This window comes from Dufourea novaeangliae, unplaced genomic scaffold, assembly GCF_001272555.1.
Source record: "Dufourea novaeangliae isolate 0120121106 unplaced genomic scaffold, ASM127255v1 scaffold25, whole genome shotgun sequence".
NCBI classification, from domain to species: domain Eukaryota; kingdom Metazoa; phylum Arthropoda; class Insecta; order Hymenoptera; family Halictidae; genus Dufourea; species Dufourea novaeangliae.
This window is the reverse complement of record NW_015373901.1, coordinates 1539750-1565791: the sequence shown is the minus strand read 5'-3', so window position 1 is coordinate 1565791 and position 26042 is coordinate 1539750. Positions and strand designations below refer to the sequence as shown.

At 35.2% G+C, this 26042-nt stretch overlaps 4 protein-coding genes across 4 annotated transcripts; 1 reads left to right on the top strand and 3 right to left on the bottom strand.

Moving 5' to 3' along the window:
• Positions 1 to 919: 919 nt before the first annotated feature.
• On the bottom strand, positions 920 to 2203 carry LOC107193697 (PITH domain-containing protein GA19395). The gene is made up of 6 exons (XM_015583189.1): positions 2120 to 2203; positions 1739 to 1920; positions 1589 to 1632; positions 1442 to 1519; positions 1253 to 1354; positions 920 to 1167 (listed from the first exon to the last, which is right to left on the bottom strand). Exons 2-6 carry the CDS (start codon positions 1907 to 1909, stop codon positions 960 to 962), a joined length of 603 nt encoding a protein of 200 aa, XP_015438675.1. The 5' UTR covers positions 1910 to 1920; positions 2120 to 2203; the 3' UTR covers positions 920 to 959.
• Positions 2204 to 6567: 4364 nt separating this feature from the next.
• LOC107193651 (mitochondrial ribonuclease P protein 1 homolog) lies at positions 6568 to 8910 on the bottom strand. Its single transcript, XM_015583140.1, has 3 exons — positions 8387 to 8910; positions 7728 to 8295; positions 6568 to 6846 (listed from the first exon to the last, which is right to left on the bottom strand). Exons 1-3 carry the CDS (start codon positions 8773 to 8775, stop codon positions 6568 to 6570), a joined length of 1236 nt encoding a protein of 411 aa, XP_015438626.1. The 5' UTR covers positions 8776 to 8910.
• Positions 8911 to 9687: 777 nt separating this feature from the next.
• LOC107193672 (zinc finger CCCH domain-containing protein 13-like) lies at positions 9688 to 16615 on the top strand. The gene is made up of 10 exons (XM_015583163.1): positions 9688 to 10070; positions 10950 to 11025; positions 11148 to 11548; positions 11785 to 13854; positions 14070 to 14378; positions 14473 to 14809; positions 14881 to 15044; positions 15187 to 15467; positions 15536 to 15653; positions 16313 to 16615. The coding sequence occupies exons 1-10, from the start codon at positions 9889 to 9891 to the stop codon at positions 16419 to 16421; spliced, it is 4047 nt and encodes a 1348-aa protein (XP_015438649.1). The 5' UTR covers positions 9688 to 9888; the 3' UTR covers positions 16422 to 16615.
• Positions 16616 to 17098: 483 nt separating this feature from the next.
• On the bottom strand, positions 17099 to 21814 carry LOC107193650. The gene is made up of 7 exons (XM_015583139.1): positions 21311 to 21814; positions 19701 to 20069; positions 18589 to 18723; positions 17815 to 18001; positions 17474 to 17569; positions 17278 to 17378; positions 17099 to 17206 (listed from the first exon to the last, which is right to left on the bottom strand). Exons 1-7 carry the CDS (start codon positions 21812 to 21814, stop codon positions 17099 to 17101), a joined length of 1500 nt encoding a protein of 499 aa, XP_015438625.1.
• Between the last annotated feature and the right edge of the window lie 4228 nt (positions 21815 to 26042).

The window sequence follows — 26042 nt, the reverse complement described above, 5'->3', positions numbered from 1 at the left end:
AATAATTTTATTTATTATCCCACGAGCTTTGTAAATACTACTGAATGATGGGGACAAAACCTCATCTCGATACATTTGTTTCTAGAATTATGTATTGGGGGTCTACTTAATATGTACGCTACCAATGACAACAGGGAAAGGTACCGTATGGTCGATGGTAATAAAAACATCTTTACAGACCTGTGGAAAGATCGTATATTGATAGTACCTACAACTTGCGGTAAAAAACCAATTAAACGAAAAATTGAATCACTATCAAAATCATTCAAATTTAAATTCCACCGACATCAGTTTTAAGTGCTCTGATCTCCATTGTACGAATTTATCATCGTTTGAAAATGTTTCTTCTAATACGATTTCATTAATCAGAATTTTCATGTAATAGGTAATTTCAAAAATTTTATTGATTCTAAAATGTGGAGTTAAGTGGTCGGGTAATTTTGTAGATACACGTAGTTTAGATATATTTAATTTTTGTTCGGTATATATTTTTAAAACATTTCCGTTTCCATCCCGTTAATATTTTTAATTCTTATGAAATGTTAACTGTATTATGGTCTTTTTTAAACTGTAGCACATAACATTTAATCTTTGTAGTTATAATAAAAACAATAGCACTATCAGTTATCCACGAATTATATATTCATTCAATAATTATTAGTTAAAAAATTTGTTCAGACATATTGTACTCTTAAACACAAGTTTTAGGAGAATGCAATATTCCTTATTGCTACTGATTAATCATTAATTTTCTGAGTATTAGAACTTTGCAGAATGTATACATAAATGTCAATGAAACAAAGTACGAAATATTATATCTTTACTATCAATGATATGTATTAGTCAAGGTTGTCAATAAGTACATATGTTCGTTTAAACAAATATTGTATTTATTTATTTTGTGATACATTCGATTTCATGAAACAGAAAAGATTTTCCACCAATGTATTGTTACAAAATTAACTGACTGTTCTATCAAACTCAGTGTGATCCTTTGGATGGTCATTCATCTGTGGAAGTAATTCGTAACTACAAATGGTAACTCCATGTTGATGACCAGGTGACCATTCCCCTTTCAAGCCAATATAATAAATCTTGATTTTGTCCTGTCCTTCGCGTCCAGTAAAATACAAGCTTAAATGATTAACTGATGAAAATTTTACCACCCTACAATACAAAATACATTTAACGTTCATACACTTATAAATTCATTTAATTTAATAAATAGTAATGGTTTGCGTATAATGCATACTTGGGGGCATATTCATGTATTCCATTATTATCTGCACATAACTCAAATTCCTGGTCAGGTACTGTGGCATTATCAAACGTCATGCGTGGACGATTTTTATATCTGTATAAAAATAGTATTTTATTCAACAAAAAGTAATTTGGAATGTATCCACAAACATTTGGAAAGTAAAACTTGAAAAATACTCACAACTTGACTTTATCTGGGTGAACTTCATCTTCACCTCCAATGACAATAAGTCCTTTTAATTTTACATTTCCTGTAAATCTGCAGTGAAACAAGACTTACATCTACCAATTTGAAAGAATGGGGAAAGAATATGTTACGAATACATACGGTATGTTAAATAAAAGTTCGTTATCCATATCACTTTCCACGTACTGAAAGAAAACAAAATGTTGTTTGAAATAAACAAATGTTAAGAAGCTATTAAAAGACTTCTAAACGGAAAAGTACCAAAATATAAGAAATAAATTAGACAATTACTTTGGTCCTACTTAATCTATCTTCCCATGGTTTAAAGACGGTAGCACCGCTGCCTTCTTCGGATTCATTTAAACATTCAACATTTTGTATATCAATCTTTTGGTATAAATTGTACTGTACACCCAACTCTCCTTCATTATGTATTTCTCCGCAACTGCACTGATGTGACATTGTAGAATAATCTTTGCAAAAATAAACAGAATAATATAAATCTCATGTCGCAATTAAATAATATATACTCATTTAAAAAAAATATAATAGCTTATTCTAAAATCTAGAATATTTACGTAAATACACTAAGCTAATATTATCCGTTGTACTGAACTATTTGTTGTTAAAAAATTATTGAAACTACATATAAATTGCATTAAACATATGTACCGTGGAGAAACAAGATAAGACCTATGCAGTAATAAATGCAATTTTTTCCGTAAATCGAAAGAATAAATATTTCGACAAGTCCCAGTTTATCAGCAACGTGACAGTAACGTTTGTGGTGCTGAGAATGACAATCAGAATTACGCATCAGATTATATGCATTATTTGTTTATAATGAACATATAGGTGATAAACAATTGCAATCATTTGTATAATTTATATTGATAATAAATTGACCGTGGATGTTTTGCCAATTCTTAATGTCCATTCAACGAACCGAGTCAGCGAAGAGAAATAACACAAGCACGTGCTAAAGCACAGCTATTGGTTGGCAACTGTCGCTGTCCCTGTCCTACCTATATAAATAGTTATTACCTGCTTTTGTCTATAGTTTCTGTCTCGAATCATTCAATGAAGTTTAGATAAATTTTCAAAAATGGTCATTGTTGCGTGTCCGCCTTACACTTTAGTATGAAAGTAGCTTACGTAGCTATTCATAATAACTGTTTTACAGTTGCCAGCCATGTTTCGCTCTAATACGAGGTAGTTTTAATTAATAATGTATTAAAATTACTTATACACATAAGAGCATAAGCAGGATTTAAGGAGTATAGTTCAACGTTAGTATATTTATGTTATTATTATTGTTATTTAATGTTTACAATTCATATGTTTGTCATAGCTGTACACCTTGCTGTACGTTACATATTCGCATCCATACCGATGATCAGTGGTATATAGTACTATATTTAATTCGCCAATCTTTTACCATCTTTCTCCGTAACCTGCCTTCCTGATCTTCAAAGAACAGACAGAGTGAGGCAATACTGACATGAATGAAAATCTTGAAACAGGAAAGCCTTCGCTAACTGCGCCATCTATATCGACATCACTGTCGACATCCGTGCTAAAGGTGCGGTAAAAAAGTAACCACTAAATTCGTAGGCACATACCAATACATACATTCTGAGTTTCCCACAATTAATTATATCTTTATTAAATGCAACTTCCCTACAGAACCTAAATCTGTCACTATCCTATTTACTATCCACTGCTTCTGGATGAGTGCTACCAGTAAGACCAAGTAAGACCAATACACAATCGGTTCACCACAAGTCGGGATAGTGCTAGGGTTGCTCTCCGCTGCACGATTTATTTACCACAACCTTAAGGATTGTTATTCTAAAAGTAGAACAATTCTCTCAAACATCCCTATCCCACAAGTCACCTATTACCAATTTCTTTCTACTCAGTAAAGTAAAATGTAAGAGAGAAAGGGCATGTGAAGCCACACCCACCCCTTCTTGGATTTCATCCAGAATACTTCCTCCGCTTACATGAATAATCAAACACTTTTGTTTTTTGTAACAAAACATAAATTTATTGTAGGTTATACACTATACGTACTATCGTATGTAACAGTAAATTTCAATCCGAATGCGTTCCCTCCTATTTTCAGCATCATTCCCATATCCTTTAAAAAGGCTCTTTCCTTCTCTGTCGTTCGAATCGCGTACTCTTTTCCTCCGCTTTTCTGAGGAAGCCCCTCCTCAATCAATTCCCACGAACTTATGTCCAATCGAGGAATGTAAAGTCTTATCATCCTGATGATTAACGGAAAATCCATCGTACTATCACTGCACCACATGACGTACTCCATAATATGGGATACTTTTTTTCGCTTCAATTCCGCTGGTTTGCATTCGTAAAAGGTTTCTCCCAGCCATTTTTCCCCTCTGCCAATACCTTGCGCAACCATTTGTGGGTCTCTTCATTCCCAGTTTTGATGATCATTCCTCCAAGCTTCAATCCCCACCAGAAGATATTCATTGTCCTTCCCTTCTTTAATGCCCGTATTTGTAGGCATAAAGTTAATGCGTGCCCTGCATTCATCGAAATCGAAATCGAATATTGTCGGTGAAATACTTGTCAATGAAATGGTATCGGTAAAATAATGGTCGAAACAGCGATTTTCGCTTGACATTTACAGATTCCCCCGACCACAGAGAGTCATCAAATAAGAAACTTCAGCTCTAAAGGCACACAGTTATAATATATTATAAAGATACTTGATAAACATTCCTCTCCCAAAAATAATGTTCAAGAATAGGACAAAGTTGAAAATATCAACAGGACCGATAACGCAATTCACAGTTTTCAAACTTTCGTCCTTTCATTCCGAAATAATACACACGAATTCTACCTTGACTTCGTTTACCCGATTCCAGATCGAAATCGGTGAGGAAGTAATTCTTCGACAAGTTCATTTTTTGCAACAAAATGTTTATTATAAGAAACTAATTATATGGACTATAAACTATTTATTTAAGAGAAATTGCATTCAAAATGTGTAATGGAAATATCGTTCCACGCCAAATCATCATCATTGTGCTGATATCGCATTTGTTTAAAAAATACAATTCGTCAAAGTTTGCAATTTTTGCGCATGTTCGTGAAACCGGGGGTGTACTTATGAATTTTATCTCGGAAATTATATATTATATTGAGTTCATTTTTTCCTTTGTTTTAATGTAAAAAATTCGGTCGACTTGAATAACTAATATTTTTTTAAGTGAAAAATTATCGTTATAACAAAAAGTGTAAACAAAGTTTTCTTTAGCAAATTTCTCTCAGAGGGTCGATTGTCGATAAAGAAAAAAATATTACCGTACTCCTTTAAATCCTATATAAATACCTTCAAGATAAGCTGCTATTGAAAATGGAGATATTAAAATTAACTCTATAATGAGTGGTTAAAGACTGCTGGTGGTGCATCCTGTTTCAGGTATATAACCGAACTCGACGATTACGATCGACCGATCGTATCACTCGCACCCCATATTACTTCAGTAAAGCGTAAAGACAATATCGCCATGTCACGTACCAGTCCCGGTGGTGTCATTTATACCTGAAGAAGAGTTTCTTCGATATAGGGTGTTCGCAGTAAATTAGACCAGCATTTTTATCGTAAACAGTAAGTATTTTTAAAAAATGGAAGAATTTTTTACATGCAATGCTATATTGCAGAAAGAGTGGGTTGACGAATTCACGCGTATGTAACGCAATGACTTCCAAGGTCATACAAGGTCAGAAATAAAAGGATCACACACGGATTTTTTTTGTGGATTCGCATTAAAGATATTTTTTATACTATAAAAAACGCATGTGAAAATGATATACATATACCAAGTTACACATGATATCGGGAAAACCGCAAACTTCTTAAAAAATATCAAGTTTGACATAGATTTCCAGGACCAAACCTTGCATGCGATACTTCGTCGTATCTTCTCCGGATTATGCAATATCTTAGCTTTAGCCTCGAATAAGATTCATCCCTCTATCTCATTTCTATCCGTAGTTCTGCGATTTTTAGTAAAATTGTTTACATAAATTGAGCAATTCGTTCCACTGCGCGCCACGGCGCTGTTACTTGAAACAGCAGTCACTTTTACAGCTCCTTGTGATACTAATTTTAATTAATCCATCTTTCCAAAAGGCGCATTTTGTAGGTAAAATTTCAGGGAATATGACCATATTTTTTTTATTTAAACACCCTTTGACCATCACAGAGAAAATCGCGAAAAAAGAATGTTTATAATTTTCACTATAAAAAAAATTAATTTATCATGTAACAAAAAATTATTATAGTAGGGAAATCCCTCTAGATTAGAATAATCGACGAACGAACTCTATACGATAAATAGTTTCCGAGATATAAATTCTTAAGTACATCGCTGTTTTACGAAAATAGTCAAAAATTGTAAACTTCGGCGGCCTGTATATTTTAAATAACTTCGAGGACAAAAAAATGATGACAACACTCGCTTCCTAATTTCACGTGGACTATATTATACATACTTCATTTTGAACAAAATTCCTAACATCGAGTGCAAAAATGATCGATTTGGCGTGAATTGATTCATACATGGAAATACTGTAAAGCGAGTATGTCAAAAAAATGGACTGATTACGGGAGGTCGACAAAACAACTGATACCTACTCGGTATACCTTAGTTTTCCTGTAAATAAGATATCAGTACCTTATAATTTCACAACATAGTTTTTGAGTTGGTATAAACATACAGATAGCAAGTCTGACACAAAGTGCCAGCAGAATTCAAAACCCAACTAGTCGGGTTACATGATATTAACATTATTATTTTCACACTATTTATTTGTACGTTATTATTTATACATACTGTTGCTGAACAATATCTTTAACTGAATTCCATTAGTTTACAATTACAAAATATCTTACAAAATAGTTTTCATCTCTCATAAATTATTGAATCAATTTCGAGCTTCGAGCAGAGAAATGAATGACATGGAAGGTATGTAATTTTTAAATCACAGTACATATATAGTAATACACATACTTTTAAACTATACGTTTGTTTATTAACTTATTTTATATGAAATTAGTAAAAATTGTAACATTACTAACAAAGTTATTGATTTTGTAACAGCTGTATTATTTCTGCTCTTTTTTTTTCCAATCTTTCTTGTGCATCTATTCTGGCTTGTTTTAACTTTCTCTTCGGGATATGTTCTAACGCTACAGCCCAATCGTTTGTATGACGCAAATCCAATAATATTTGAAGAACTTGATTGATAGGAAGATTCTTTCCAGATCCAGTTCCCCACTCTAAATGTTCAGCCAAAGGAAGTCTAGCCATTGGGAGACCTTCTTTCTTAGCTTTCGCAAACGATAATGGTTGAGGGTCATACTAAAAACATATGTTAGTAAATATATACTGATTCTGTTAACTGGAAACAGGAGTATTTCATAGACCATTGAAGATACGAAAAAATGTGTTTACAAATGTTGTTTGGCATGGAGGGGGACATTATGTGGTTTAAATAATTTTTTTATAGGTAGAATCGTAGGGAAGGTGTCAAGATCAACTACATTTTTTTTAGCTGGAACATTATACATCTTCATTCGTAATACGATAGCGTTTGGTAAAATGAATTCAACGGCGTGCAACATCAGATAATTGAATGTAGGAGAAAGTTATAAATTGGTGAGATTCTAAGGAATCAAGTCAACGCGAATCGCGGCTACGGAGCTCGAATCATATCATTGTTTTTGACCAAATATTACTGTTGTGGAGAGGATGCTAACATTGTAGCAATTATTAAAAACTAAGTATTATTTGAGATATTTGGTGACTTTCTATGGGGACTTATTATGCTGTATTACTCTACCTACAAAAAAATTGTTTATACCAAGTAATGTCCCCCTCCATACTAAATAACTTTTGTTAATGTAGTGCCTGTTTTCAAACTCAAGAAACGCACTTTAATTGTTTATTATAAAACTGCACCAAAAATACATGATCTTTTATGTTGGTTCAATTTCTTAAAAACCATCTCATTTTAATCTCATGATTTTATGAAATCAGAAGATCTTAAACTGTTAGAACTATACAAGTATTAATAGCGTTTATATTCATACAATAGTTCTTACAGAAAATGACCCTTCAAACAATATGTCAGTGCATCTTGCATTTGTTCAGAAACACTCTATCTATGTACATTGTAGAAGTAGTTCTACGTACTTCTATCATGCAACTGTTGACTTCTTTAATACTTAAATATATTTTACCTTATCTACCATTGCACCAATTATATACACCATATTAGGATCAAATTTATGCAGGACCTTCTTGGCATTTGCTGTCAGATATATTAATTTATTTTTGTCAAATACATTCAAATATGACTGTTCAGTCATATTAATTGGAAAATCAAGGTCATGCAGAGTTGGTACTGTTTTGTGAAAATGTTTCATCAAAATGCCAGACTTATCACAGTTACAGAAGTACAAATTAAAAGGATCAATGTGTATTCTATTTGCTGAATATGAAAGTATTAATTGTTTTGCACAGTTCATTGCTTCGTGTGGTGACATAAATTTGTCATATCCAACATCAAACACCACTGTTGGCTCGAACATCATAGCTGGTATTAATTTGCTATTATAAAAATGATTCATTTTGCTATCAGATATACGTATGAACATTGAATTATGATTTAGTCCATACACAATATGATCTGATTCCATCTTTGATTGTATTTCGAATAATTTTTCTCGCTCTTTTTGTTTTTGTAGCTTTTTAACCAATCTGTTTTCAACCTTTCTCTGAATTTTCCAACGGTACTCAAGATATCCCCTGTATATTTAAGAGAAGAAGAAATTACATCTGTCCTAATATATTCTGAATCTAAAAATACTTTCTCATACAAAATTTAATAAAATACAACCTCCGTTGTCCTTTACTGGTTATTGAAAGTAATAGTATCCAGTCACGGTGCTTTAATTTCTCTGGTACGTAGCCATCCGTGTGCCGTATATGTTCTACTTCTAGTTTAAGTTTCTCATACAATATAAGTGTTTTAGGATCTTCAAGAAGTTCTTCTAATTTCTTTGCGTCTTCCAAATCATACTTACTATTCACCACATAAGATTTATTTTGACATTCAGGTTGTGTACTACACCTTCGTGTTATTAATACACTGTAGTTAATATAATGTATTTGTTTAGAACTTGTAAATAATGAATTAACAGCTTTATCTTGTACTGGGCGAATAAGAGCACTAAAACTAAGTTTTTTAGTAAAAGACATACAAGTCCGAAGTGTATTGCTATACATCTTAAAAATTGTGAACACTATTAAAACCAATGGAAATAACCTATCTTTCGTTCGCGTGTTTTAAAATTTAAAACATTGAACAACCATGGACATAGAAATAAGGAAACGGAGTGTAAACACGTGTAAGGTGTAAGCCGTGTAAGCTCAGTTTTTCGGTGGGTAGCGCGAAGCTTATTTCAGTGGGAGAGAGGTACCAAAGGGTGCCTAAAGTTGATTGGTTGTATTTCTACGCATGCTCGGTACCATGAATTACGAAAGTGATAACCACAAATTAATATAATTATCAATGCATACTTTATTCCTCCATCTATTGCTACGTTGTAACGAATTCAGGGAAATTACATAAAATAATTGATAATTTTGCAGCACTGTTGGTTCTGCCTGTTACTGCGTGTTTCCTTCAGAAATAAAATCTGTGCTGATTTATAAACTCGATGTTTTACTCTTAAACTTAACTTTTAGCTCAATTTAATTACAATTTCAATTCAAATATAACTTTTAATTCTACGAAATCGAATGCAATTACAATATCTTAGGACTTAGGAAATATACGTGTTAATAATATAATGCTTCAACGTTAAGGATGGACTTGAATTCTTCTTGTTTTTTATGTTTTTACAGTAATTAACAGGAATGCTGTTTTTGTAACATCTCTTGGAAATTTGGAATGTAGGAGAAGATTGGGCAACCATGTTTGGTGGTGTTTTTTTTTAGTATTTATCACTAGAAATTGAAAGCAATGAATGGCTGCACTGAATAACACTCTGTTTACAACTTCACAGTACCTATAGTGTGTTGTGTTTCCTTTTGGTATTTTAATCGTATTTGGTAGGACGTGTCAGAGGTTAGGTCCTTAAGAGTTCTTAAAACAGAACTAACTTGTAAATATTGATATAGGGAAAGCAAAGTGGCATATACACGAGAAACAATCGTTCCGAACATAAACTGCATGTTTGTGTGTGGTATATTTTAAGTATTCCATTGATTCTTCGAGGGCCGTGCTTGTATTTTCGAAGGCTGTACTTATTAATAGTGGTTTCTTAGAAAGTGAATATTTGCATGCTGCAGTTATGTGCTTCCATTGTGAAAACATAATTGTTTTATGGTGATAATATGTCAAAATCAAGCATAAGAAAAATAACGGTTGACCCTACGAAATGTAATACAGACTCTCGTCGACCAAGTGTGTTTGAGAGGTTGGGGACCAAACCAGCAGTTACTGCCGGCCAAAATTCATCGGATTATTGTAGAAACTGGGCATTAAACGGCAGTTGTTCGTATGGAAAGAATTGCAAGCAAGTATAATTTTAAAGCTTTCATACATTAAACAATACATAAAATACATTACCGTCTTTTGTACAATGAATTGTCGATAGTAGCTCTGTTCCTAGATCTGCTGATAGTCTGCTACCATAGCATGGGATATGTTTTTCAGTTAGAAGCATTCAGATGCAACATTGTATACTAATGATATTGTATTATATATCATTTTATTTATACTTGAAACAGACTCTTATAATTTGTTATAAAGTGTCAAACTTGTAATATTTGTATTTGGGAAAAATTAATCTAATTACAAAATCTAAATTGCAATTACAATGTAATTGCGGGGCCATTACAATTACTATAGCATTGTAATTGTGATTAGGATTTTGTAATTAGATTACATTTTACCCAACTCTGGGTATAGGTAACTTCATTGACATACTACTAAGGCATTGAACAAAATGAAAGGATAATAGAAAACCAGAGCATAAAAATAATAAAAATTGATTAATTATTAGAATTGGTCTGATTTGTTTCATTGACTACTTCAATATTGTTAATTAGATTACTAGATGATTATTTTCATGTATATGCATACTTCAATTATAATGAATCATAATTGAATAAATGATTTCTTGCTTTGTCTTTTTAACATCAAACAATATAAAATTGTTTCATTAATAGGACGAAGTATTTAGTATAATAAGTGTTTATTGCTTAGATTGTTCCTTCATTAGCTGCAGTAAAGCAATGGTTCACAGACACAACAGAAGCTTGTAATAATCAAAATGAATTTTATATATAGCCACAGTTGCATTTTTCTGTTCATGGATAAAGTAAATTAAGAATTAATATTATCCGTTTACTTGAAAATGACCAATATTTTCTTTGTTTGATATTATAACTAGATATGCAAATACTCACACATTAATAAGTCCATCCAAGCGTGCCAAGAAGGATAATGCTATTGCTAGTACAACAGGAGTAAGTATAGAATCATTTAGTTATATTGCTATCACTTTATAATAGACATTCTGTGAGAAATAAAGGCTATATTAATGTTTACTACAGATTGATATTTACATATGTATGTTTTTAATACATAGCTTATTGAGGATCCATTTAAAAGGCTTACTTCTAAGATTGTAAAAAAAGCATCACACAGTCCTGATCTGAATCTAGAAGAGTGGAATCAAACAGATCTAGAATACGAGGACGAAAAAGTGTTAGAAAGACGTAGGCAGCTTTTACAGCGTGAATTAGAGTTACAAATGAAGAAGGATAAAGAAGTTCATGGAAAAGACAAAGTGAGACAGAAGAAAAAGGCAATGACCTCTTCCTCTAGTTCTCGTACTTCAAGTACATCTAGCAGTAGCAGCAGTTCCAGCAGTGAAGATTCATCTTCTAGCTCAACGTCCGATTCACGAAAGAAGGTTAAAAAAATCAAATCCAAGCGTCACCATAGTGGTTCTACAGATTATGACGAAGATAAAGAACGAAGGAGGAAGTAAGTTATTTTCATTATTGTTATACAGGGTGTTTCTTAGTATATGGGACGTACTTCGGCAGTGGACGGGAGATATAAAAATCATTGAAAAAATGTTCATACGTGCCGTATTTAACTTTACTCCCCAATTATAGCCGTTTTTCGATACCAATTATTTCTAATGACAAACTGTGCATATATTAAACTTGTTAACATATTAAATTGTAATACATATTAAAACTGAGTGTATATCATAGATTGAAATTGAAAAGACTTGGAACGAAGAACGACAAACCAGCAATTAAGAAGAAGCGTAAGCTAGAGAGTAGTTCGGCGAAAAAGGAAGTCAGTGGTAGATCAACCAAGAAGTATACATCGTCTTCAGCGTCAAGAAAACATTCTTCAACTCCTCGTACGAGATCACCAGCGATGCAGGTGCCCGCAACAGTTGCATCTACACCAGCAACGGTACTAGGCTCTTCAATATCTGTTCCCCATCATGGAACATCGAATAAAGTCAGAGAACGAAATAGAAGCGAATCGCCGAAACTAGCCAAAGCTAGAGATGTCGAAAAAGAGGACAGGCATTACAAAAAAATACGAGATGTAGATGAGCTACCTAAAGACAGTACTAAGAATAAATCATTTGATAAAGGCAAAGATCAGGAGAAAGAGAAGAATCGTGCTCTAGACGAGAAAATAAAAGCCGACGAGAGGATAAAATTGAAATGTAAAGATAAGGATATACGTTCCAGAACGCCACCACCATCTGAACGATCGAAACATCAGCACTCAAAAGAAGCAGTTTCAACGAAAACTCGGCGAAGTCGTACACCCGAGAAGACGTCGAGATCGAAACGGGAGCCTTCACCGTCGAAAACGCAAGATAGACAGGTTTCTGCGAACAGACCTAGGGATATGGAGAAAAAAGATCGTGAGTCCCATAAAAGTGAGAAAACTAAAGACAGGGAAGAGATTAGAAAGACTGAACAGAGTAGTAAAACAAGGCAAGTGTCCAGTCAGGAGGAAAGCCACCGAAGGATTGGGAAAGAATTTGAGGATAAAGCTTATGTGGGTGATAAGACACGACAGAAAAGTAGAGAACGACGGGATAAGGATCATACGAGGGACGAGCGTGGTCATTCGAGACTTGGTCGAGATCAACGAGACATTCGCGACAAAGACAAGGAGGACATACCGGAACGTTGTCGTGAACGACAACGGGAGAGAGATCGTGATCGTGACAGAGACCGAGAACGGGATCGTGATCGGGAGAGGGATCGAGATCGTGACCGTGATCGTGACCGTGATCGTGATAGAGATCGGGATCGCGATAGAGATCGAGATCGCGACCGTGATCGAGAACGGGATCGAGAAAAAGAACCGTTAAAAGCCAGGGACAGGGATGTTCCGCCCTTGGTTCCGACATCGATTAGTTTGACAACCGACAAGAATTCACGTTACAGTCGGGACAAAGAACGAATAGTTGGAAAGGATAACGCCTTCGAAAAAAATGGTACTCGTGAACGTAGGAGTGACAGAGAAAGGGAACGATCCGAAACGAAAGCACTCTCTGATCGAGATAGAACGTCATCCCAACGAATCGATGGCAGATATGATAGACCTACCGTCGATAAGGATGCACCTGTTCGTAAACCAGGTGTAAACTCGCCCAGAGATCGTTTCCCACGTGAAAGATCGCTGGATAGAACGTCTTTATTGGATAAAAGTGTACATAACGTGCCACCACCGACGCAAGCACCCGCAATACCTCCTGTTCAAACCTCTATAGCGTCTTCGTCGTCTTCGTCTGCACCAGCAACGTTGACAGCGACACGAGATAACTTGATCGACAGGATAGATCCCGGGCATTATGACCGGGACCGGCACAGACGATTTGGTCCAAGGTATGATCGAACTCGTGCATGTGAACGTGACCAATCGCTCGTTCTACCGGGTAAAGTTAATCATTTGGTTGGTAGGCGGGAAACGACTAGTCCACGTCGTACCATTGAAATCGATCGAAACTATAATAGAAATTACGGACGGGTGTCCGAGCATTGGGACGAGCAAGAGGAAGCGTCCACGCATTTGGATTATCGTGAACATCATGTTCACGAGGACGAAAGAAGAAAACCTGTTGACGGAAGAAGGTACGACAGCCCGTTCGACGAAAGACGTGGGATTCGCGAAGAAAGGTCTCGGGAATCTAGGTATGTTGTGCCGGCTGCTGATAGAACGTCCTTTGAGGATCACCGGCATCACCATCATCATCATAGACATCCGCTGTACCCTGGTGAAAAATTAAGAAGTAATGCACCGATTCGGTATGTTAGAAATATTAACCGTTTGTTAGAAATCAGTGGAAAGTGGTATTGTTGATGTTCCTGGTTACCGTTACACACAAAGATACTTAATTAAATTCGTTTAACTTCATATCGGCTACAGAACATTTAACCAGCAGATACGTACAATGCTACTTGACACTGTAACGTATTTTGAGTATGAAAGATTATGACGGTCTACGTTTACTATTCATTAGGGATGAAAATGTTCCCAACGATGACTGGGACAATCATCACAGAGACGTAGAGCATGGCAGAGAACGAGCTTACGGACCTGTTGATTGGGAGGAAAGGGAATGGCGAGTAAGGACATTGTGGGACAGTAGGGATAGTCTTCCGCGTTCAGAGGTGCACGATGAAGACTGGAATTCCCGGTATGATAATTCCATGTCGGATTGGAAATCGAATGATGCTCGAAAATGGGATAACCAGTCCGTACATATTCGTGGTCATTACAGAAACGATCGCTCAAAGGAAATCGAAATAGGAGAGTCCACATCTCATAAGTATGTTATTCGTAAATCAATATTATTCGACTAACGTACGGTAGTTAAGAATCCAATAAGAATTAGTATATGTTATGTTCACTTTTATTTTTAGTAAACGAAGAACTTACAATAGTTCAGAGACTACTAGAGATGAATGTACACTTCATAGCTCAAAACAAGCCTCTCTGTATGGTAGTATGAAGGAAGAACCTATCAATAAAAAATTGATGGAACTAGCAGAGGGTAAACTGCCCACAACTCGAGAGAAGTCTACAGATAGTTTCCCGAAAAAGACTTTGCCAAAAGAGAAATCTGAAACGAAAGAAATCGTCGTGGCTGAGCCGAAGCGCCCGTGTATCGATGAATCTCTGCAAACGCTTCATACTGAAAGTGATCTTAGTGATATCAGCGATGATCCAGATGACATATTAAACATGGAAGACATTACAGTACGTATTCTGGTCTTATTTTTTTTTTAGTTGAATGTTCAAATAGACTTCTGACACGCTTATATTTGTAGGATGTTGACTCGAATAAGACACGGTCAAAGAGAGCTCCTGACTCTACGCAACGAGATGCTCAGTCAACGTCCCAAGAAACTGCTCCGTCGTCTCCAAAAGAGACTATAGAAGAAACTGTATTTAATTCAAAAGGAAAGGATACTACTGACACAATGTCATTTAGGTAATATTTGTCAGTTGTAATTATAAATCTACTTAAATTATAAAAATAATGCATTGTACCCAATACAATTAAGCGAAGATTAGAATGTATTATTATCATGTATTAATAATTCTTACATTTCTGTAACTCAAACTCTGTTTAGAAATATGGAAGACGAGAACATGGAAACTATGGACTTCGAAGAAATTTCGGACGGTGAACTCGAAGAGGACATTAAAACGAGTGGTAAAGGTTTAGGAGATGCTTTAGGAGTAGATTGGGAAAGTCTGGTGAAGGAAACGCAGCCACGAAGACTTACGTCGTGTAATCAAAATACAGAAAATCGTTGGCAGTGCAAGGCGATTCTCCATAGAATCGGTGTTTCAGCGAAGTACGCAGGTGAAGATTTGATGAAGAAATTAGCGAAAAAATATGGAAAAGATGGTATGTCGTTCATCACATTTTTCAAAGATATTCTACTTATACTTATATTACAGAATATTTATTTACAGATCATTCGGAATTTTTCCTTCACAATGTTGCGTTCATGCACACAGCACTTTCACGGAATCGTCTGTTACATAACCTGAACAATGACATGTTACCTGCGGTGGACGACTTTCTATATAGGTATATGGGTTTTGAAATATATTCATGATGCGATGTAATATGTATTTATATTTGTTAATTTCAGCTTTTATGGTCCAAAAACGGACTTGGTATACAAAAAGAAACCAATGACACTCATTCCCATACCTTACCTCTCACATGTATTTAATCATTTATATCTGTTTCTTTCATTTTACTGCCCCTAACAAACTGACTATTTTATCATTTCGTCTACCCTCTAGCAATTGCTCAATTGTACACTCTGTTCAATGTATAACAAAGCATACTTCTACTAACTAGATCTTTTAATATGTATACCCAAACCCTGCTTACTTAACCTATATTTTCAGGCCTTCTTCTCCCAACCCGTATCTATTGCTTTTTGTTTTTACGTTTCCACATCTCACTATCACAGTTAATCTCCGATTGTACCTCTCTCTTTTCTTGTCTTTTTGTTTATGAAATATTGCGGCTTATATTATTCTATTATTCTTTGCTTCCCCATATTCTATTATGTTATGCCTGCCAGTGTACATCCCTGTCTCTTGTAGCCAGTACTTTATATGTATTTTCAGTTCTGTTTCTCAATAACTCGAAGCTCTCCTGACTAACCGTTTCTACAAAAATACTCCAACCGTGATGCGATATAATACGCCCAATGCAATGCTATTTTGTTACAGGAATACCAATGTACATACTGAAGAGGATGTGGATTACGATATAGGAGTTTTAAAACCTTGTACAGCTTTATACGAGGAGGCAAAATGTTTGTTACAACAAGCTGTATGAAAAAAGCGTTTATTTGTAGGACATGACTCCAAAAGTTGCACTCTGTTGCTATATTATATAGTACAGCATAGGGCGGAAGTGCATCAGTTTGTTACATGCTAGATTTGTTCAGCCATTTACTAATTGGTTGTAGCCAATTTAGCCTTCAGCGGTGCAATGTAGGAAAAAATTAAATTGATACATTTTTCTCTTAATATTTAGCTTTTTCATTAAATATCTCCTTTTGTATATTATTCGATTTTTATAACGTATTCTCTATGAGAATTATAATCATCTAGAGTGACTACGACAGCTAGTGGTTATATTCTGAGGATATAAAACTTACACTACAAGAACTTTACATTAATGGGGTTTGATATCTTATTCTTATCTTTGAAGTAAAAAAAATATTATTTTAGATACTTTTGAAAATTTGTTTCTAAAAATGTTGTGTGTGTACTTTTTCTAAAAATATTATTTTCTTAATACTCTCTTGTAATATGAATTGAATTATTTGATCCTCGTATATTTAATAATTATAATTCTTACCAGGTGTTTCATAATTTAAATTATGTGTACATTTACAGACTATTTGTAGACAATAGCAGACAGATGTATTCATTTGTAACGTAAAAAGATGAATATTTTACCTTGTCAAACAAATATCTATTTCCCTTGTACTATTATTTGAACATTAACTAGCATTGTTTAAAAAATTGTTTGTCATGTTCGAAGGTAACAACTGCAACAACATCATTTTGTAGTATAGTCATTGCTTTCTCCAACAGATGCTCGTTTTCATTGTTCTAAAAGAGAAGTATACGATGTAAATATGGGAGTTATTACAACCGTAAAAATAAATAAATCATTTAAACACCTGTACAGGCAAATGTGCGTCTTCGTTTCTGATGTTTTGCTGTTGTCGTAGTCTTCTCATCTTTTCCATGTTTGTACAATACAGTTCATACAAAATAAGACCTAAAATGTTTCGAAAATAATGTTACATTATTCTATTTGCAGACAGGGATAAGTGCATAAAGGTATAATTTGCTTTCTTTTTTAAAATAAGTTACCTTTCTTTTTACAGTCACCGCAATTTAATGTGTTTAAGATAGACAGCAAGTCGTTGCAGTATTTCACCTTTGTATCAAGCTCAGCGATTGTTAAATCTAATACAAGTTTTCAAGGAAGATAATATATTTTAATAGCTTTAAAATAAAATATGCAGGGTGTATCAGTATTGAGGGTGCAACCGGTAAGGGGATGATTCTACATGAGAAAATAAGTTGAAAATACGGAATAATTTTGTTTCATTCGAAGCTTTTTTTATTGACTTATTTTCTCATGTAGAATCATCCCCTCACCGGTTGTATTCTCAATACTGGGACACCCTGCATTTATATGATCTCGGTACCTGGCCATTGAACACCCTCAGCTCTACCATAATATGAAATTATTCGGAATTTTATGTCCATAATGAGATAATTATTGGCTGGCATTATTATTGAGAGTTCCTTCTGCATGAATTTGTAAATCTGACGCGGTGTCTTGTATAAGGCTTCCTCCATTATAGCTGCCAGGCCGGAACGAATCGAACTTATCTAATAGAAAAAAAAAGAAGAAAGAGAAAATACCTCAATTAAGAAAAATTTACTTACAGCTAAGAAAACGAGTAAATTAAGTTATTAAAATAAGCAAATGATTAAATATTGATATTTTTTTAATTCCTTGTTTCATATTCAAACAATTTTCACGACACTGGTTACAATTGTTCATTTACTTAATATATTGTTTATTCACTGGTGAAATCTGTATTTTTTTCTTGTCAATTTAATTGATCAAATTGTACCAATTTTCAAACTGAAATCTATACGTTATAAAACGGTATAGACATTGAAGAATCTAATTTTCATATGCCAAATATTTATTAATATTATTATCATTCAGAATTCGATTTTAGTAATTACAAAATCTCTTAAGCGTTCATTCATTGGTGCGTTTACCCTAATAAATTATGTTAAATAGTAAATTTATTTTTCAATATATTGAACTTACGTCACTCATTAATTGGATGGCTCGCGTACAAATTAAGTACACACATTAGGAGATTAATTTTTTTTTCATTTCGGGTAAACTGAAAACATTCTCCGGTTCTCTTGTAAATGTTTTAAAATAAATGTGTAAATACCTGTCGGTTGTGCATAGTCATCAAGCATTTATCGCAAACCCAGGGGGATGTCATATTGAGAGGGTCTCGGGGCAAAAGGTTTCCGGAACAGTGGTCGGACGCGCATAAGAGTGCCCCTAATCTAGATCCGAATTCCTAGAGTTACATAAATAAAATAACTTACGTGGATTTTTACCAACAAACAACTAGCCGGTCAATAAACAATATAAATTCGAATTATTAAAGAAAAAATATGCTTCAACCGGCTGAAACTATTCGATAGAATAGCATTCGTAATGCAATACGGTAATAATAAAGAATAAATTGTCTATTAATAAATACTGTATTTATTATTACGGTCAGTATTAATAAATAATAAATACAGTATTTATAGTAATAAGTCTAGTAAGACTGCAGAAGTTTATGCAACTACACACTTTTATGAAGTAATTTATCTTATTAAAGATGCAGTTAGATTTCAAGTTATATGTACAACTCCATTAAAATTCATTAAACTTTTTAGTACATTGAGGTTTAAGCAATCCTGTATGCGATAAGTGCATAAAATTCGTAGTCTACTCATTACTTATTACTAATGACCTTATTATTGATCAGTATTTATCATATAAGCGGTAAGAAGAAATGTATTCCAAGTATACGGTGAGATTATTAGAGTAAATCAGTACCACAGGTGATTCAAGAAATTTCGAGGAAGGCTTAAAAGGTTACATTCGAGGGGCCTGCAGTTCTATATGAAGACATTTCGCAGGCTGCTATCGAACAAGATTCATCAGCAACTGTTGAAGGATCGACATAGAAGTTGGAAATATAGGGTGGACCACGAAACGTGATCAGTTTAATTTATTCTACTGCTAGCTGTTTGATCGAAAATTTTTTTGACAGTAAATCCTTGATGAGTGTTCGAAGGCTCCTCGGCATTGACAAGGAGAGATCCCCAGGTATAAAGCTGACTTTTTAATGAGGTTTAGCACAATGATACAGCTTGGAATTCTGAAGCCAATTGTATTTGTCTCAGCCACATGTGGCCATCAGTTTATGAAATATTTAATGTTCATTGTCGATTAGCTTTCGAACACTCATCGAGGATTTACTGTAATCCTTCGTAGATTTACCGTGGGGTCGCTGCATCGTTTGCACGCGCAGGCGAAATGTTTGGTGACGTTCAAGAATTGCCTGCGGAGCGTGGTGTCCCAGAACAGGCTCGTGTACGACATGGTCAGCTCCTCGCCGGCTGCGATCGGTAGCGAGGCGTTCACGTACAGACGTTGTTCGCCGTCGAAATGATGTCTTGTGTTCGGCGCGCAACAGTGGTTCTGCAGTGCCCCCATGGGATAGAGGCCGCGTAAGCTCGAGGAATGATCCTTATCCTGGACGCTGACCGTTTCGAACGCGTTCGTGTTGAACGCACCGCAAACGCGTCTCATTAATTTCAGTTCCTCCTCGCTCGGCGGATTCGTTACATTCCGTTGAAGCAGTTCGATCTTGTTTCAGGAAGTTCATTAAGTCAGACACGCTTAGAGAAGTTGTCCGTCGGTGTTGGTTCTGACCATTTTGTCTTTTAATATTCAAATAATACGAATACTTCATACTATTCGAATATTCAAATAATACGAATACATCATACTATTCAAATATTCGAATACTCTGTACCATTCGAATTATTCGAATACTTCGTACTATTCGAATACTTCGTACGATTCGAATATTAAAGTAATACGAAGAGTTCATGGTATTCGAATATTCAAACAATACGAATACTTCATACTATTCGAATACAGTAAAACCTGTTTTTGTGCGGTCCTTTTTTATGCGATTTGTTTTGTGCGATTTTATTTTTGTGCGATTTTTTTTGTGCGATTTTTTTTTATGCGGTATATGAATTTCAACGGCGTTGGCATTACTGTAATGTTTTCTATCAGTGTACATATAAATATACACTTCAAGACGCTCTGTTCATTTGGTTTAAACAGTTTCCCGACAATGTACATTCAATTATTTTCGCTCGACGCGCTAGCAGCATACGCTTCGTATTCCGAGTTTTATCCACGACTCACGTGATTAAGGATTCATTTTATAGTGAGATTAAAGGTAAATAAATTAATTACTTTTGTTCCTATTTGTATATAGTTTTTATGATTTTCATTTTATTTTTAAACATATGTACTCCCTTAAAATGAATAATTGTAGCCAAAAAAAAGAGAAAAGAAAGACAATTCCATTAGAAACAAAAAATCTAATATTAAATAGACTAGCAGATGGTGAACCAATTCATCACAAGAAGATGCGCGTTAAGGATTACGACGACTAGCAGTGAATTATGTAATGTGCATTTTGAAAACTTCTCCATGTATACAATGAAAAATTAAATGCTTTTATAATGTGTAATTTAATTATTTATTTTGTTTGGAAGCACTTTCTCATGTATTTCGTAAATAATTGACGTATTTTCTAAGTGCGACTTTTTTTATGCGGTCCCTCTCCGCCGCATAAAAAAAAATTTCTGTAGTATGTCGTACAAAGTTGTTTATTATATGTAGTATTTATGAAATTTCCGAATATTTTTTTGTGCGGTTTCTTTTATGCGGTCCCTATCTACCGCATAAAAACAGGTTTTACTGTACTCATATATTCAAATACTCCATACTATTCGAATATTTCGAATATCTGATTCCCTACAATCCTACATAGTGTATAGTTAGTTTTCGACTCTCATTCTGTGTACCTCATAGCAAGGCGTGAGGGTCTGGTCGCACTGAAACGCGGCAAAGCATTTCCGTTGCTCTTCCGTCATGTACAGTCCCCGTATCGGTATCACGGTCGGCAGCAGTTCCAAGGACCAGTCGGTCCCGCATCTGGGTACCAACGACCTCAGGTACGCGCACTCGCGGTCCGCATGGTCCGGCGAGTTCTCGCAACGCGTCGAGCATACCGGTAGTCCGCAGCCCCGATCGCACGGAAACAACGGGCACTCGGTTTTGTAACAACGCACGCACATACGAAGATGTTGCTTGACCACGCATCTCGGCCCGATCACCAGTGGCGAATCCACGAAGATCAGCTCGTTCGCCTTTATGTCCCTGGTGGCGAACAGGCCACGACCGCCGAGCCTCGAATAACCGACCGTCCACGGCTGGACACCGTCCCGTAGAATCTTTTTCGTCCTCAGATGCGACACCAGCAGCTCCTTGACCTCATCCGGGTCCACCACTACTTCCGGGAGACTCATGATGACCAGCGTTGCCAGATTCGGGGCGAATTATCGCAATTTGGGCGACTTTTAATGCTAAAATTGTGATGAATTCTTTGAAGAAATGTTGGAGTCGATACTTGGACGATTTTGAATTTATATACAGGGTGTCCCATTTAAATCGACCCACTCGAATATCTCTGAAACTATTGAGGATATTAAAAAATGTTTCGGACAAAAATGAAATGGTGTCAGGGGCGCACCATCTGATGTGAGTAACTTTTTTTTATGTGGACGCGTGGAGGTCATGTGAAGGTCAATTTTGTTTTTTAAATCGAACCGTGTATTTTTCAATGCACTACTTGATGCTACTCGTTATTTCTTAGATAACATACTAAGTCACTTATGGCGAATTAATGCATTGAAAAATATACGATTCGATTTAATAAAACAAAATTCACCTTCGTATGACGTCTACGCGAGCACATAAAAAAAGTTATTCACGTCAGAAAGTATGCCCCTGATACGATTTAACTTCTGTCTGAAACATTCTTTAATATCGTCAACAGTTTCGGAGATATGCGAGTGGGTTGATTTAAATGGGGCAGTCTGTATATTTTTATACGTATAATTCTCATTGTGTACAGTGGACTCTTGATATATTGCCGGGCCGGGGCTGTAGGAGAGTACAATTGTCAGCAACCGCAATACAGTACCTTTGTATTTAATTGTAAATAATTATTTTAAAGTATAATTTTTGACAGTGAGGGAAAATTTGTATATGTAGAGTAAATCATCGATGAGTGTTCGAAGGCTTCTCGGCACTGAACATTAAAAATCTCACAAACTAATGGCCGCGCGTGGCTAACACAAGTACCATTACCCAGATAGGATATGACGCCTTGAAGACTACCCAGATATCACATGACTATTAGACGTCATGTGATATCTGGGTAGTATCACAATATCAAAAGTCAACCGTACACCTCGGGACCTCTTCTTATCAATGGAGCCTTGGAACACTCATCGAGGAGTTACTGTATGTCCATTTTTTACCCGGGTCATACTAAAAATGTACGTATGTACTTTAATTTCAATAATACCTCGTTAACAGCACGTTCAAGATTTCTTTTTGGTACAGCACTATTGCAATTTCGGGCGATGTTAAACAAAAGTGTTTGTTTACTTTATAACAAAAAATCTGGCAACACTGATGTCGACGAACGCTAATCAGCTTGCACGCGCGCGCGCGCGAGAGTCTCCGACGGATCCATCGTCTCCGACCGCGGTGCTCGGCGTAGTGTCCGCGATCTTGCCTCCAACGCGTGGTATATATACCTGCACACGTTTGAGAAAATGCTCGGGTTATGTAATACGACTATATTTGCGTGTGCAACACGCGTGCATTCGCTGCTGTACACACCGCCTTCTGCATGGGCGTAGTCAGATTTTAAATCAGAGGGGGGGAGCAATGTAATTTTTTTCCTTGGAAAGGGGGGAGGGGCAAAATCCAATTTTTTTTTCTAGAGTAGTACGAAATACTGCGAAACCCACTGTTTTCCATCCGCAGTTTCCCCCCCTCTCCTCCTCTGGTTACACCCATGGTCTACTGTGAGCCGGAGGGATTAAAGGCGGAGCATATTTTCCTTGGAGGGATGAGAACGTTGAAGATGATTGGGCATCGAGGATTTTCGAGTGGAATACTGAGGATTCACGCGGCGTGGATGTATACTATGAGTCAGTGGTGGTATACTTTCATGTTAGGTGACGCGCGTGGGTTCGGTTTAAAATAGAGCGCGGATTTTGTAACCGTTGCGCGCGCGCGTTCATTGCACCCATTGTTTGGTATGGTTTCGCTCAATGGCAGAGAGGGGCAGTAACAATCGCCGAGAATTGCGATATTTTTGAGACTTAAAATGTATATTTCTTTTTAATATAGATATAATGACGTGATTTATTGTTAAAACTAGCTAAAAGGCAGACGCCTTAACAGGTTGACCGACGCAGTAAAAAAGGCCGTACGTAGCCAGACATACAGTATCTCCTATTTTAATCAGGCGATGCATAAATCAGGAATTCATCAGATTTTCATATTGTGCGGGAAAAGTTTACACGGTATAAACATTAGTTTTTTATTCATAAATCAGCACTGTTATAAAAATACAGATTAGTATTAGTATGAATACTCACTAACTACATTTTTTATAGATATGTGTAAATTGTAGGGGAACCTGTTGTTCCTCGGAAATGGTTGTACCACGATCCTATATCCACTTTTAAATGTCCGTGAATTTTTTTGCAAAATTGGCAATACTAGTTTATACATAATTTGCAAGAAGACCTACAAAAGTTAGTTTGTATTTTATTTTTTCACATCAAAAGTAATTCTTTTTTCGTCTATACATTTGTAAATAACTTTATTTCTGTTCATAAAGTTACAACCAGTTATTTTAATATAATTTCGTAACTTATTTAGCCATGGATTGCTATAGACAGAAGGGTTTAATCTCTAATCTATAAATGACACGAAGTTGTTTTTGTAATTAAGTTTAGAGAAACTCGTTTATTGCTAATTTCAATTATTATTAATTTATACGCGAATGGAATTCTTTACCAACAATTGTGCTACACAAATCAAATCACAGGATGAGCTCACAGCCAAAGTACTAAAATTGAAAAATTTATCAAAATTTCAGATTTCTTCAGTTTGTCTTCCAAGAGACTAGGGAACAGCGCAACACATGTGACGGCAGTCAACGACATCTCGAAGTCAGAATTCACTTATCGTATCGTGCATGATGGAAGATGATTCCAGAACCAATGTTGTTACTCGACACGTTTGGACGTTTTCGAAATTATAAAGAAATTGTTATCGACGAAGCAAATTTTCACGCAAGCGTACACTCGATATACAGGGTATCTTATTTAAATGTGATCCCCCAAATATCTTTTTTAATTATGTCAACGAAAAAATATTTGTATACATAATTTGAATGTTATTAACTGGCTAATATAATATATGCGTTGTTTTTTTTTCATGTTTTTTCTCGAAGTTTTCAAGCTCATCGACGTTTTCATTTCAGGGATTCAAGGTCATTTGAAGGTCACATCATAGTACATACCTGAATGTATTTTTTCATGAACTACACGATGCAACAAGGAAAAATATGTAAATTTTTCTAAACAAATTTTTTAAAACAACATTTGAAAAAAACAACGCCTGCAGGATACTGACCACATAGTACTATTCGAATTACGTGTAAAATATTTTTTGCGTTTTCATAATTAACAGGCAGACGACTGCAGGGTCATTTTGACCCATAGTAAAATTTCTCTTATGCGCAGGTTTCAAGAGGAAATTGTACACCAAATTTTGTGTAAATTTGCAAGTTCGAACATTACATTTAAATATAACTACAAAGAATACGGCAATAGCTTAATCTAAATTCAGATGGGTCAAAATGAGCCTGCATTCGCTGTGCGAGGGTTAAAAAGGATATTTTGGGGCTCACATTTATATAAGACACCCTGTATAGTTGTCATCGTTTGTGTAGGCGAGCGTTGTCAAGACTACCAGGTAGCTGACTACCTTGCGGTACTACCTGTGCTAACAAGTACATATATAGATGTTATATAGGGGTAGTAGCGTCATTGAGGGACAGTGTAAACCGACGAGAGCGTTGTTATTACTCACGATTCTTTACGTTTTGGGGAATTAGGAAGAGGCAATAGAGAGGTAATGGAATATGGAAAAATAATGGAAAGAGAGAATGGATGGCGGGGCAGAAGGTGAATGATTCATGCGGAATAAAAACGGCTTCAGTTGGATCGTTGCGTGTGAAATTACGTTTTTTTTTCTCTGCAGTTTGAATTTCGCAATGGGAGAACATTAGGTGAACGATAAACGTGTATATATGGAATAAATTAGGTTCGTATCTATGAGACGTATATGTAAATTAGGTGATTCTCCATTATTCTGTTTCGTATGGAAGACAGAAAAAAAGTATTTCAATGAAAAATAATTATGAAACAGTTCTACTAATAAAATGAAAAATTTAGGAACGGAAAAATTAGGATGACTAATATTTTTTTATTTATTCTCCCAATTCTATTACAATCAATTTCCATTTTCGTTAACATTCGATTGTTTGTTTGTAAATAAATTGTTTATAAAAAATAATTTTAAAAAAGTAATCGTTATGAAAGTGTTACAGAAATAGAAATCATAGAATTGTGGAAAAAAGTATTCCAATAATGTACAGTTTAA

Excerpts from the sequence above, each read along its gene's own strand:
- LOC107193697 (XM_015583189.1), bottom strand. The coding sequence starts at position 1,909 with ATGTCACATCAGTGCAGTTGCGGAGAAATACATAATGAAGGAGAGTTG. Across the intron at positions 1,520-1,588 it reads GAACTTTTATTTAACATACC|ATTTACAGGAAATGTAAAAT; the intron begins GTATGTATTCGT and ends GTTTCACTGCAG. Across the intron at positions 1,355-1,441 it reads CACCCAGATAAAGTCAAGTT|ATATAAAAATCGTCCACGCA; the intron begins GTGAGTATTTTT and ends ATTTTTATACAG.
- LOC107193651 (XM_015583140.1), bottom strand. The coding sequence starts at position 8,775 with ATGTATAGCAATACACTTCGGACTTGTATGTCTTTTACTAAAAAACTT. Across the intron at positions 8,296-8,386 it reads ACCAGTAAAGGACAACGGAG|GGGATATCTTGAGTACCGTT; the intron begins GTTGTATTTTAT and ends TTAAATATACAG. Across the intron at positions 6,847-7,727 it reads TTGGTGCAATGGTAGATAAG|TATGACCCTCAACCATTATC; the intron begins GTAAAATATATT and ends ATATGTTTTTAG.
- LOC107193672 (XM_015583163.1), top strand. The coding sequence starts at position 9,889 with ATGTCAAAATCAAGCATAAGAAAAATAACGGTTGACCCTACGAAATGT. Across the intron at positions 11,549-11,784 it reads GATAAAGAACGAAGGAGGAA|ATTGAAATTGAAAAGACTTG; the intron begins GTAAGTTATTTT and ends TGTATATCATAG. Across the intron at positions 15,045-15,186 it reads ACTGACACAATGTCATTTAG|AAATATGGAAGACGAGAACA; the intron begins GTAATATTTGTC and ends AACTCTGTTTAG.
- LOC107193650 (XM_015583139.1), bottom strand. The coding sequence starts at position 21,814 with ATGAGTCTCCCGGAAGTAGTGGTGGACCCGGATGAGGTCAAGGAGCTG. Across the intron at positions 18,002-18,588 it reads TGACTATGCACAACCGACAG|ATAAGTTCGATTCGTTCCGG; the intron begins GTATTTACACAT and ends TTTTTCTATTAG. Across the intron at positions 17,379-17,473 it reads CGGTGACTGTAAAAAGAAAG|GTCTTATTTTGTATGAACTG; the intron begins GTAACTTATTTT and ends GAAACATTTTAG.